The sequence below is a fragment of the Equus quagga genome, chromosome 13 (assembly GCF_021613505.1).
Source record: "Equus quagga isolate Etosha38 chromosome 13, UCLA_HA_Equagga_1.0, whole genome shotgun sequence".
NCBI lineage: Eukaryota > Metazoa > Chordata > Mammalia > Perissodactyla > Equidae > Equus > Equus quagga.
Genome location: NC_060279.1, coordinates 102,656,434 through 102,668,961, shown reverse-complemented (window position 1 = coordinate 102,668,961; position 12,528 = coordinate 102,656,434). Strand labels below are relative to the sequence as shown.

Here is a 12,528-nt window from a genome sequence, read left to right as displayed (position 1 = left end):
TGTGTGTCTATTTTAGAATAAAAGCTTTTTTAAAATCATCATTACATTTCTGGAATAAACCCTACTTGATGGTAAAGCAATTGTCTTTTAATATATTCTTGAATGTTATCTGCTAGTAGGGTTAGTACACTTAATATATACATCATTGTATGGCTTCCTCTTCTCTACTGTCTCTTGTATTTTTTATGTTTTTGTGTCAGTTTCATGTTAGCATTATAAAATTGCTTTCATTGTTCTCTATGCTTTTAGGAATGGAATTATCTCTACCTTAAAAGTTTGGAAAATTTTCTCATCAAAATTATTTAAACCCTGAGTCCTCTTTTTGAAGTAATTGTTCAAGAACTTTAACTTTCTTTCATGATTATTGATTAAGATTGTATACTTACTTTATATGTTTTGTAATCTGTAACATTTACCCCAAATTCATCCGTTTTATTAATATTTTAAAATTTATTAGAGAATAAATTATAATTTAAAACTCTTCCAAATTAAAAAATAGAGGCAATGTGTAATTACCATACATAGGTAATAATTGGAAAGTGATTTTAGCAAGCTATATATGATATTTTTAAATGTATAAACACTTTATTTTTCCTGTACATTTTTGTATGGTTTTGTGTATGCTATGTGCCATAAAGTACAGTTTTTGGTTTGGTTTACTGTATTTCACTTTTTTTTTTTTTTTTATTTGGACCCCTCTTTCAAAATAAAGTAATTGCCATACTTCCATCATGTAAAAATTACATAAAATAATAAATAACAGTATATATTTCACTGCCCTTCAAAATTCATCCCCCAGAGGTTCATTAACAGAACAGTGAATATTGTTTCAGATTTTCTTTTCTTAGGATTTTACAAACATGGACTATACTTAAATAGTTTTTAAGACAGAAAGATTGTGCTTCCTGGCTTGTGGCCAAGGCATTTTTAATAGTAGAGTTGAATGTTTTAAACATCCTGCTTGTCTAGATTTAGGTGTCTGGATACGCTGCTGTGGGTTTTTGTGGTTTGGTTTCTCAAACTAGGGCAGTTTTGCCAAACTTCCACCTGTCTGTTACTCTGTAGTCCCTTCTGATCTTTGTCAGTGTATATTAAACATTTCACATAATTATGATCACTGAATTTATACTGCTTTTGTCCTCTGTATTTTTCTGTTAAATCAAATACTATTTCATATTCTCTTTTATTTTTTTTTAATCTTAACTATTTAAGTTAAATAAATCTTGTGTTGGATATTTGGGTTCTCAAGTTTTCACTATAATGTATGCTGCTTTGGTATTGCTATATCATACCTCATAAATGCTGTTATTGTATTATATTGTAGAGAGAATAAATACACAAGGACTTGAATAATACGGAGCCATTTAAAGGGAGACAGTAAGGGTGAAGTAGGAAGTGGTTGAAGTGGTTCAGACCTGGTGCTTCTTTTGTGTTACCTGTGATGTGGAAATAACACCTCCTACCTTGCAGTTTGTGCTGATTAGTATTCATTTATTTTTCTTACTATAAATCTTGGTTCCTGTGATCTTTACCATAAAAGGCTTCCTAAATTTTGAGAATCCACTATGTGTGTGGTACTTGGAAGACATTAGGGATAAAAGCGGAACAAAGCTCCAGCCCTCAAGGAGTATACAGTAATTCAGTACAGGAGGCTCCCGGAGGCCGGTCCTGTGGCTGAGTGGTTAAGTTCACGGGGTCCGCTTAGGTGGTCCAGGGTTTTGCCACTTTGGATCCTGGGCACAGACATGGCACTCCTCATCAAGCCATGCTGAAGCAGCATCTCACATAGCACAGCCAGAAGGACCTACAAGTAGAATGTACAACTATGTACTGAGGGGCTTTGGGGAGAAAAAGAAGATTGGCAACAGATGTTAGCTCAGGTGCCAATCTTTTGAGAAAAAAAAAAAGGAGGAGGTTCCCAGGTTGACTGGTTGTGCACTCTGTCAGTAACATCTATGAGTGTGGGCCCCATGAATATGAATTTCATGTGTGCTATTCTCAGCCCATTGTATATTAAACGTTAGTGAAACTTTTTTTTTTCTTTTTTAAGATTTTTTATTTTTTTCCTTTTTCTCCCCAAAGCCCCCCAGTACATAGTTGTATATTCTTCACTGTGATCCTTCTAGTTGTGGCATGTGGGACGCTGTCTCAGCGTGGTTTGATGAGCAGTGCCATGTCCACGCCCGGGATTCGAAGCAACGAAACACTGGGCCGCCTACAGCGGAGCGCGCGAATTTAACCACTCGGCCACGGGGCCAGCCCCTTTTATTTCTTTTTTATATAAAGAAATACAAATATAGTAATATGAAACTTGTAAGTAGAAACTTACAAGCATTTCTGTTGTTGACCATTTAATATAAAGATCATAATAATAGCTTCTGTCCTAAACCAGCTTATTCTTTCTTTATTAACATAGTTCCAGGTGCTCCTTCAGCTCCAAGGAGAGGGCGTGGGGGTCATCGAGGTGGCAGGGGAAGATTTGGTATTCGACGAGATGGTCCAATGAAATTTGAGAAAGACTTTGACTTTGAAAGTGCAAATGCACAATTTAACAAGGAGGAAATCGACAGAGAGTTTCATAATAAACTTAAATTGAAAGGTGAGTTTTCATTTTTCTACTCAGAAAATACTCTTAGTTGACTTGTGAATTATGGATGTTTAGTACAAACCTTGACTTTTATGGTATGTGCTTGTTTTTCATTAGAAGATAAGCTTGAGAAACAGGAGAAGCCTGTAAATGGTGAAGATAAAGGAGACTCAGGAGTCGATACCCAAAACAGTGAAGGAAATGCAGATGAAGAAGACCCACTTGGACCTAATTGCTATTATGACAAAACTAAATCCTTCTTTGATAATATTTCTTGTGACGATAATAGGTACAGTCTTTTAAGCTGCTCGTAATGCTCTTAGGAGGCTGAAGTGTGAAATGATTTCTTATAAATTCACAAAGTTTAATGAATACTTAAAAATATCTAATGACTATAGTTTTTTAATGTTTTATTTTGCAAAAGAGAATAACCTATACTAAAATTTTAAATGATATTACCCCTTAAAAAAAAGAAATAACCATAAACTATTGTTTAGGGATGTGTTCACATTTGAAAATTAATAATTAAAGCAGAAGCATTTATCTCATATCTAAATAACATTTTTTACTTTATCCCTCTACAGTGTAGTTCAAATCAACCCAGGGCCAGAAGTGCTAATGTTACTTTGAAGTTTGCTGATACAGTAAAACTCTGCTGTGTTGCAGTATATGTGGGTCTAGAAAATTGTCAGGTTAATTAAAGGACCTGGCATAACAAGCTAAGAGTCTCAGTTTCTGCTACCCAATCCAAATTGTCCTTCTCCTGGCTGCAGTTTGGTGCCACCTGGTGGCAGTTGTCTACTTCAGTTTAAACGTGGATGGGGATGATTCTAAGTCTTGTGATTATCTAAGCTCTAGGGCAGCAACAGCAGCAGCAATTCAAACACTTACTTCAGGCATCAGGTTCAGAGGTTTGGCCAGGAGCATACTGGGAATTCGGGGACCTACCCTCCATCTCCTGGTTTCCTGAGACAATTTCCTTTCCTGGTTTTGCCCTCTCTTCCATTGGGGCTGAGTGGGGAGGGCAGCCAATTAATTGCCAATCCCATTATATGTGAATTCCCGTTATATTGGGGCTGTTGTCATGTTTCTTTGTTTTATCAACTGTGTTTGCAAGAAGTAATACCAGTCATATTTTCACATGAAGTTTAACAGAATATTATCAGAACATACTGCCATGAATTGCTTGTGATGACTTAGATAAGCTGCTTACTTTTATTTGATCTTTATGAGTTACTTGGCCTTTCTTTGGGAGTTAGTGCTACATAGTTTTGCTAAAAAATGTTCTTGAGTTTTGCTAAAAAATGTTCTTTTAAAACCTGACATACTAAAGATTATTTGTTCTAATGATAGAGAACGGAGACCAACCTGGGCTGAAGAAAGGAGATTAAATGCTGAAACATTTGGAATCCCACTTCGTCCAAACCGTGGCCGTGGAGGGTACAGAGGCAGAGGAGGTCTTGGTTTCCGTGGTGGCCGAGGGCGTGGTGGTGGCAGAGGTGGTACTTTCACCACCCCTCGAGGATTTCGTGGTGGATTCAGAGGAGGTCGTGGAGGCAGGGAGTTTGCAGATTTTGAATATAGGGTAAGTATTATTATATGCTTTGGGGTTTGGTGCTGTCTGATGAAACTAAAAATGTTTCTACTTTTGTCTGTTTTAGGGGAATATTTTTGGGGCATTTGTATAACTTCCATTTTGACTTTTCAGGGGAGGATATACCTGATTAGAATGTTTATATAATTTTAAGGAATAGTAACTTCTTGGCTAGTGAGTCCAAAGTTTTTTTTAACTATTTTCAGTTCAAGGAAATAAGAGATTAAAATATGATATTCTTTGTCTTTTTATTATAGAACCATGGTTTTAGATTTCATGGACTGGTAAAATTTCCAAAAAAAAACTATTAGAGACTGAGTTTAGGGCTGTTTCTTTCCTTCTCCTTTTAAAATTATTTTTTGTTGGGGCCGGACCTGTGGCTGAGTGGTTAAGTTTGCGCCCTCCACTTCGGCAGCCCAGGGTTTCGTTGGTTCGGATCCTGGGTGCAGACATGGCACCGCTCATCAGGTTGTGCTGAGGCAACGTCCCACGTGCCACAACTAGAAGGACCCACAACTGAAAATATGCAGCTATGTATCAGGGGTTTTGGGGAGAAAAATGAAAAATAAAAAATAAAAATTATTTTTTGTTGTTGGAGGCACAGGGGATCACTAAAGACATTATACAAAAAAGGACTATTTAGTATCACCTTTATTTCATATTACAAAGTATGCTTTAACACCAAAAGAGGCTAGGAAGGATGTATAATTGTCCCTCAGTATCTGGGGGGATTGGTTGCAGGGCCCCTCTCAGATACCAAAATCTGCGGATGATCAAGTCCCTTAGTGAGCCCTCCTTATCCACAGGTCCCACATCGTAAACATAGTGCACCATCCTCGCTTGGTTGAGTCCGTGGATGCGGAACCTGGGGATACGGAGGGCTGCAGTCGGCCTTCCGGTACAGTCACTCTGGAGTGAAAGGCAAACTATGCTTTTAATGGCTGTTAATATTTGTATAGTATTTTGTGTGTACCAGGCATAGTTCTGAATGTTTTTCACATATTAACTCACTTAAACCTCACATCAACTCTGTGAGGTAGGTTCTATTTTTATCTCCATTTTATAAGTGAGGAAATAGGTATAGAGATATTAAATAACTTGTCCAAGTTCAGCTAGTAAGTGATGATGCTGGGTCTTGAACGTAGTAAGTTTGTTCCTGAGTCAGTGCTCTTAATTTAGTTTTGTGGAAAACTCAACTATGTTTTCCTATTTTACCATGGTCTTGAAAGTATCATGATATATTGGCATTTGGAAACTGCTGCTAGAAAATGCTATAGCTCTGTATAGTATGTTTATATGCCTGATTTATTTAAAGGAGTCTGTAAATTGAGTCAATGTCACTATCCTAGTTTCTGACTATAGAGATAGTGGAGAGGAAGGTATATAATCACAGAAAGGATCAAAATTCCCTTGTCAAGAGGTCTCTTGGAATTGCAGAGGGCAGCTGCAAACAGAAAGGCCTGCTGGCAGGAATTTCATTGTCCAATGTTTAAAACTGACCATCGTTGATATTGCTCTTGAAGGATCAGTGTTAGTAGCTTTTGGGTCTGGTCTGTTAATTTTGATGCCTTTGATATTGTGTCATCACAGCCAAGACTGCTGAAAACTAGCCTCAAGTCATTAGCTCAGGCTATCCAGTCATAGTAGCTTGATGCCGCTGGAGGACTTCTCACTCTTGCCATTCCAGCTGGGAGACTTTGTCTTAGGGACTACAGAACGCCCTTGCTTTCACTATTACTGTTCTTGAGGTTGCTAGTGACCTTTTGCTTAGAAAATTCAGTAGACTTTTCACAAATATTTGCTTTTAATTTCACTGCGATATTTGACACTGATGACCACTCACCCAACTTAGAGTATTTCTTCCTAATTTTTGTATATTCTTGATAGTTTTTTCTTTATAAAAACAACATATGTTCCTCAGCACAGCCTATAATGTGCTTCATGATCTATGTACTTCTCCGGGTCAGAAGTCTAGTACTTTCTCTAATCCTTGTTGCCAGTGGGATTGTCCTTCTTTCATTCACTCGGCTGCAGATCAGCGGGCCTTCTTGCTCTTGTTTAGTACCAAGCTTATTCCTATCTCAGGATCTTTTTACCCATCCCTTCAGCCTAGAATGTTCAGTTTTCTCCTTGCAAGCACTCACACTTAATGTTACACTATCTCATATGCTTGAGCACTATTCCTCCCTCCCTCCTTCCCTCCCCATCTCTCTCTCTGCCTTCCCCCTTCCCTTTTCTGAACTTGTCGATTTATATAGCTTCTAATTAATTTTTCATCTTGGACTTGGTATGCTTTCACTTCCGTTTGTCTTGTCTTCACCTGCTTGTGTCTTTATAATTTACTTAAACTTAACCTTCCTCAAAATCATCTTCTTGCTTTCCCATCATCTAGCTTGGCCTCCTCCCAGTGTTTGCATTGGCTAATGGTATACCATTCTTTTACTCTCCTGGGCATGGAGGTGTCCATGATCATGGCCCATTTCCGTATCACCACATTCATTCCTTTGAGATGTCCCTGCCAACTGGTTGGTCTGAAGACCTTTAGTTTCTCTTTATCTCACTTCAGGCATATCAGCTGCCTGTTGAGAAACCTATGACAACTCCTTGTTGAAGACCACATTGAGTCAGCTTGGTTTGAGAAAAAGTACCTTTGAATTAGACTTGGATCCCAATGGGAATTTTAGTAATTATTTCTAGTATGACCTCAACACTTTTTTTTTTTTTTCTTCACATTGGCCCTGAGCTAACATCTGTTGCCAATCTTTTTTTTCTTCTTCTCCCCAAAGCCCCCCAGTATATAGTTGTATCTTCTAGTAGTAGATCCTTCTGGCTCTGCTATGGGGGATGCTGCCTTAGCATGGCTTGATGAGTGGTGCTGGGTCTGCGCCCAGGATCCAAACCCTGGGCTGCTGAAGCAGAGCATGCAGACTTAACCACTTAGCCATGGGGCCCGCCCCTCAAATGCACATTTTAAAGATCATTGAAGTCGCAGAATTGGAAAGCATCTCAGAGGTCTGACCTCCTGGCCAAACCATAAACCTCTTCTGTAGTATCCCTTATAGGGACTGTGCACTTACTTTTCGTAAGACTGTCTGTTCCACCCCAGGGCTGTACTTATTATTGGGATTTCACAGATATATGCACAATTTGAGTGAAAATCTTTTTCCCTCTATCTTCAACCAACTAGTTGAACTCTACCCTTGTAAACACCCAAAAAATAGATAGTCTTCTTCATGATAATTTTTCAGGTATTTGAAAAAACAGCTGTCATGTTGTCTGTGTAAGACTGGACTGTTTATCTGAACAATCAGCAGTAAACCTTTGAGTAACCCCTATGTGCATGGTACATGCACTTATTAATGCAAACATTTCTTTTGGAGCTGTCTCTCACTGTCCGGTCATTTTGAACCCTTAGTTAAAATTCCTCTCACATATATTGCACAATTAGAATGCATTGTAGAGGTTGTCGGTATGAGTCTTTATCCACGCTAGTGTATCCCTGACAGATCGTCCAACCTCTGCTTGGGTGTTTCAAGGAGTGATAGATTCACTAGATCCTTAGGTGTTGCCCTGATGGTTAGAAGGTTCTAAAGTGACATTGCACTGCCTGCTCTTCTTACTCTCTTGAGGGTCCCACTTGATATATCCAGCCCTATTTCTTATTACCCTTTATCCTGTCTGATTCAAGCAGGTTGACTCATGGTCATCTCTTATACACAGTGTGAACTCTAACCTAATTCATTGACCAGATATGTTGAAGTTTTCATATATACCAAGCTTTATACTGGACATTGGTGGTAAGCAAAACAGATACAGTCCCAGCCTTCTTGGTGTTAATAGTCTGGTGGAGAGACAGGCACAGCTAAAAGTCAGGTGCTCACTTTCACTTACCCTTCGTAGTCTTGCCCAAGGTTTGCTCTAACCTTAGAAACTTCTCTTCCTTCCTCCACTGATTTCTTCCTTTCCTGACCTCCTATGGTATCTGCTTTCATTGACACACATTTTAAATACACTCTTGTTCTATATTTCATGTATTTTGTTTTGTTCCGCATCACCAGCTACATGGGAGCCTGTTGGTGTTAGTAAATATATATTCTACTTTTCTTTCCACCAAAACACCTTGCTCAGCATGGAGCCATAGTGGGCTTGAAGTAAGTGCTTATCAGGTTGATTAACAATACTCTCCTTCAGCCTTCAGTGAGGCTGAAGGTCCATCGGTGTGGCTAGCCCTTGATTATCCATTTCAAAGTTGAATGACACTTCTGTCTGCCACTAGAGCCCTAATCTCAGCAGCCTACGCTTTCTGAATCCTATCCTCTGGCACTTCTAAAGGTAGAAATAGTGAGCGCACACTGTTACATAAAGGAGATTTACCTTCAAGGGTTTAACTCATTTGTACAGCGTCTAATACTTCTTCTCAAAAGTGGATGTCATTGCCATTTGCAGCAGCCTTCAAGTCATGGGTTGGCTTTGTTCTTTGTGCTCTGTTTGCATGAGTCATTACACTTTTGGGGTGAACATAAGCAGTCCTGGTTGTTTAATGAAAACGTAGGTAAAGATAGGATCATAGATTTTTAGAACTCCTTAAAAATACCAGCTAAACTGGAACCTCTCTTCCACCCTGCCCCCAGTGGATAGTTTGGAAACCAAGGACCTGTAGAGGTTAACTCCCTTGATCTAGGTATAGGCTAATAGAGCCAAAACTCAGTCTCTGACTTTGGGCCCAATTTTCCTTAAGGATAATGTTAGAAACATAAACTTGTGGTGAGTTTGGTCTTATGGTGCCTTTCTTTTTTCGGTGGGAGGAGATCAGGTTGGGGATCGTAAGCATGTAGCCAGCTCCTATTTTATATGCTGCTGCTAAGGAGGTTAAGCCACCATTGTGGGGGTGAGACAAATTGCTTTCCATTTGAGTGTTTGTTTCTTCAGAGAGGGTCCAGAGACCATGAGATATCCAAAATGACTCAGCATGGCTCTCTCTCTCTCTCCTTCCCCCTTTTGTTTTCACCTGTCTTTCCTTCTGCCTGTCTCCCCCTCCTCCCTTCTCTCTCTTTCCCTCTTTCTCTTTCTTGCTTGCTTTTTTTTACCTTTCAGAAAACCACAGCTTTTGAACCCTAAAATGTCTGGATTGATCATACATCTTTCTGAAAGGTAAAAAAAAAAAAAAAAAAGTCGGGGCATGTGAAGGTTGGCTTTGGTGGGGGACTGCGGGATCATCTTCACCTTATTTCTTTCTGCATCAGCTTATACCGTGCCAAATGTGTTCCAATTTAATAACATTGTACAAATGGTTTGGTGTTATATACACAGATAACGTTAAGTCTTTAACATAGGAAATGTATATTTCTAATAGTTGGGGCTAGTCCTGAGGAAAATAGAAGCCCCCGGCTCTGGGGCTGTGTGTACAGGCCCTCAGTTTAGGATTAATCTCACTGCAAAGCTAGAGGCTCCTTAAGATGTTTATTGCTTTCTCCCTGGTTATTTTTTTTTAATTTCCCAGTCAACTCTCTGATTTTCAGACCTTATTTCAAATTTAAAAGTTATCCTTTTAAAATGAATTTTTAAATCATTGCTTTCGCCTGGCTTGAAACTTTGGGGAGAAATGTTATTTTACCGTCTGAATATTTTATTGCTCTGTAAGAACATCAAAGACTTAGGGATTTTATTAATCTTCTTCCAAAGTGTGTTGTCAGTTGTATTTGATGAATTTGACTACTATGTTGAAGGTTTGATTAAGTTCTGTCATTGTTTTTAAAAATTTTTATGACAACAACCAGTGAGAGTGGGGTGTGCCTGTATCTTAGGGAGCCCTTCTTGCTGGGAACAGCCCACAACACCACTGCTTTAATGTCTCCTAACTGGAAAATGCAGTTAACAAATAGTGAGCTACTCCTGGGTGTGAAAGTTACAAAGAGTGTTTCCTAGAAATCAGTGAAATGGACTTGTACTTGAAAGTAAAAGGAGGGTATATTTAAAGGTAATGGAAAATATACTTAAGCAAATTAGAAAGAAATACTTATTAATAAACCAATAATTGAAACATGAGCTAATTTTTTTTTCCTTTTTAGAAAGACAACAAAGTTGCTGCATAGTCTACAAACAAGTCTTTGAAAATAGTTGAATTTCTAGCTCTTCATGGTCCTGAGAATTGGTTTCAGTCTTTGCGAAGAATGAAGAAGTGAATTTGCTGTATATTTGTCACCAGCACTGGGTTTTTGTTTGTTTGTTTGTTTTTCTGCTTACTTTCAAAGATACAATGCAGTTACTTTTCGGGGGGGGGGGGAGGCTCATCTTAAAAAATGAGCATTAAATATATTTGGAATAGCAGAAGGTTAGGTAATTTCTTATGTATAGTTAAGCAGTACTTCGATGGGACTTATAAGTATTTTTTCATCACTGAAAAGATTTTTCTTATCACTAAATTGTATTTGGCAATTAATGCAAGTTGCCTGCGGATAGGGCCGTGATACTGTGTTTTGAGCCACAGAAGGGTGTGTGTGTGTGTCTGTCTGTCTATCTATATCTATATATTTCTCTCTTTCTTTATTTCTTTTTGGAAATCCTGTAATATCCCTTTTTGAGGTAGTTTATTTCGTCAATAAATTAGGGTGCTGGATGGTAGAGAATTTTGTCAGTCAACTATGTACACACAGTAAATACTGTTTCTTAGGCAAAGGTAACTTTTTTATATAGTTGTAAAATTCCATTATATTCCATTGCCAAAGAAACATTAAGAACTTTGTATAGCTGTATAAAAAGCAACTAATTTTTTAAAGAATAAACATTTTAAAGTCAGCAAATATACTGTGTCCTTGCAGAAGTTGATGTGGAGCAGAGCTATGGGTGGGTCTTTCTTCATAGCTTTCCAGGCTTTAAGAGTTTTGATTTTTTTTTTTTTTTAGTGTTTGGAACATAAATGAAGATTTGATACTTTGTTCCATTATCTAAAAAGGATAAATTACTCATGCTCATTGTAAGAACTTCATTTTGTAGCAAATGGCATATCACAGGATTTGTCCAAATAATAGATATTTTCAGTATACGAATGTAAATAATCATAGATAAGAGTGTACTTAGCTGTATTTTCAAGTAAGTACCCCCCCCTTTTTTAAGACAATAAAACTAGGCATCAATTAACCTGTTTTTGCTGATATGCCTGGAATTTTGTCTTGATACCTTGACTCATTCATTCCGTATATTTCAAGAAGATTCAGAATGTTAGAAATTATTTTGGCAACCTTTAAGATTGAACACTGGTCCTTGGGCCTGTGACCCACAGATGACTCAGTATAGAGTTCATTGCTAGTTATAAATTACTAGTAAATCTTTTTGATATTTTAACCTATGGTGGGGAAAAAAAATCTGGCCACTTTTGTGTTTTTATGAAGGCCATGGAATAAAGGGATCCAAAGATTTAAATATTTTTATCTATTTTGATTTTTGTTAACTTTCTCCTTAAAATATTCAGTAGTGACAAAGATGTGGAAAACTGCACTGTAGGAGAATTGGAATATTTAAAGATGGTTGATATTTTTAATTTTAATTTTATATCTTTTGTATAGCTCTACAAGATGTTTTGTAATTTGGTTTCATTATTAAGGTCCAGTACCTGGCAGCCATAGTTTAGATGATATTGTTTTAATACTGTTTGCTTGCATGTTAACAACAAAACCTTTTGGAGGACCCGCAAATCATGATATTGAACACATTGCTGAGGCATTCTGAACATCAAAGCAAGTGCTATGGCAATACCTGTGTAGACTGCTTGAGATGTCCCAGGCCAATTTGAAGAAGAAAAACTGTAAATACGGGTTATATGCTCTGAAAGTATGAATTAACGCATTTTCCAAGCCCTCTGGGTCACTGACTAGGGCATTTGGTGCCCTAATAACAACTGGCAGCATGGCATACCTGCAGTGCACCTTACAATATTAAAGCAAGGTTTTTATGCTAAGACAGAATAAAACTGTACAATAAAAAATGTTCGTCAAAGTTCTTTCTCTTTAAACAGTAATATTCTCTTACAATAGAAAGAAACGTAACGAAAGGCATCTTTAAAATGTAAGAGCAGAATTATGGTCGTGTTTATATTCCCTAAAATAACTAAATTAATTTCTAGCTTTTTCCCTAAGATTTATCTTTGTAGATGTTTAGGTAAAACTAGAAGCCCTTTCTCCCCATCCAGAGTGCAGACTGCTCCTGAGTGACAGCCCATGACATGAGGAGACTAAGCCAACAAGGCACAGGCCAAGCTGGAAGCCTCAGGCTGGACTGCACCCTCTGTGGGCAGGCGGGTGCAGAATAGGAGAGAGGGAAGGGCTGACTCCTTAACTTGCCTACCGAATCG

At 38.0% G+C, this 12,528-nt stretch overlaps 1 protein-coding gene across 4 annotated transcripts in view; it reads left to right on the top strand.

The window, feature by feature from the left end:
* LSM14A (LSM14A mRNA processing body assembly factor) overlaps nt 1–12,176 on the top strand; it is a 49,859-nt gene extending 37,683 nt beyond the window's left edge. For 2 of the 4 annotated variants that reach the window (XM_046681472.1, XM_046681470.1), the window contains 5 exons: nt 2,417–2,599; nt 2,705–2,876; nt 3,941–4,172; nt 9,276–9,332; nt 10,250–12,176. In XM_046681472.1, coding sequence (XP_046537428.1) covers nt 2,417–2,599; nt 2,705–2,876; nt 3,941–4,172; nt 9,276–9,299 — 611 coding nt within the window. In that variant the 3' untranslated portion in view covers nt 9,300–9,332; nt 10,250–12,176. The remainder of the gene's footprint in view (nt 1–2,416; nt 2,600–2,704; nt 2,877–3,940; nt 4,173–9,275; nt 9,333–10,249) is intronic. The other 2 variants (XM_046681471.1, XM_046681469.1) reach the window with 1 other exon arrangement.
* The last annotated feature ends 352 nt before the right edge of the window (nt 12,177–12,528 follow it).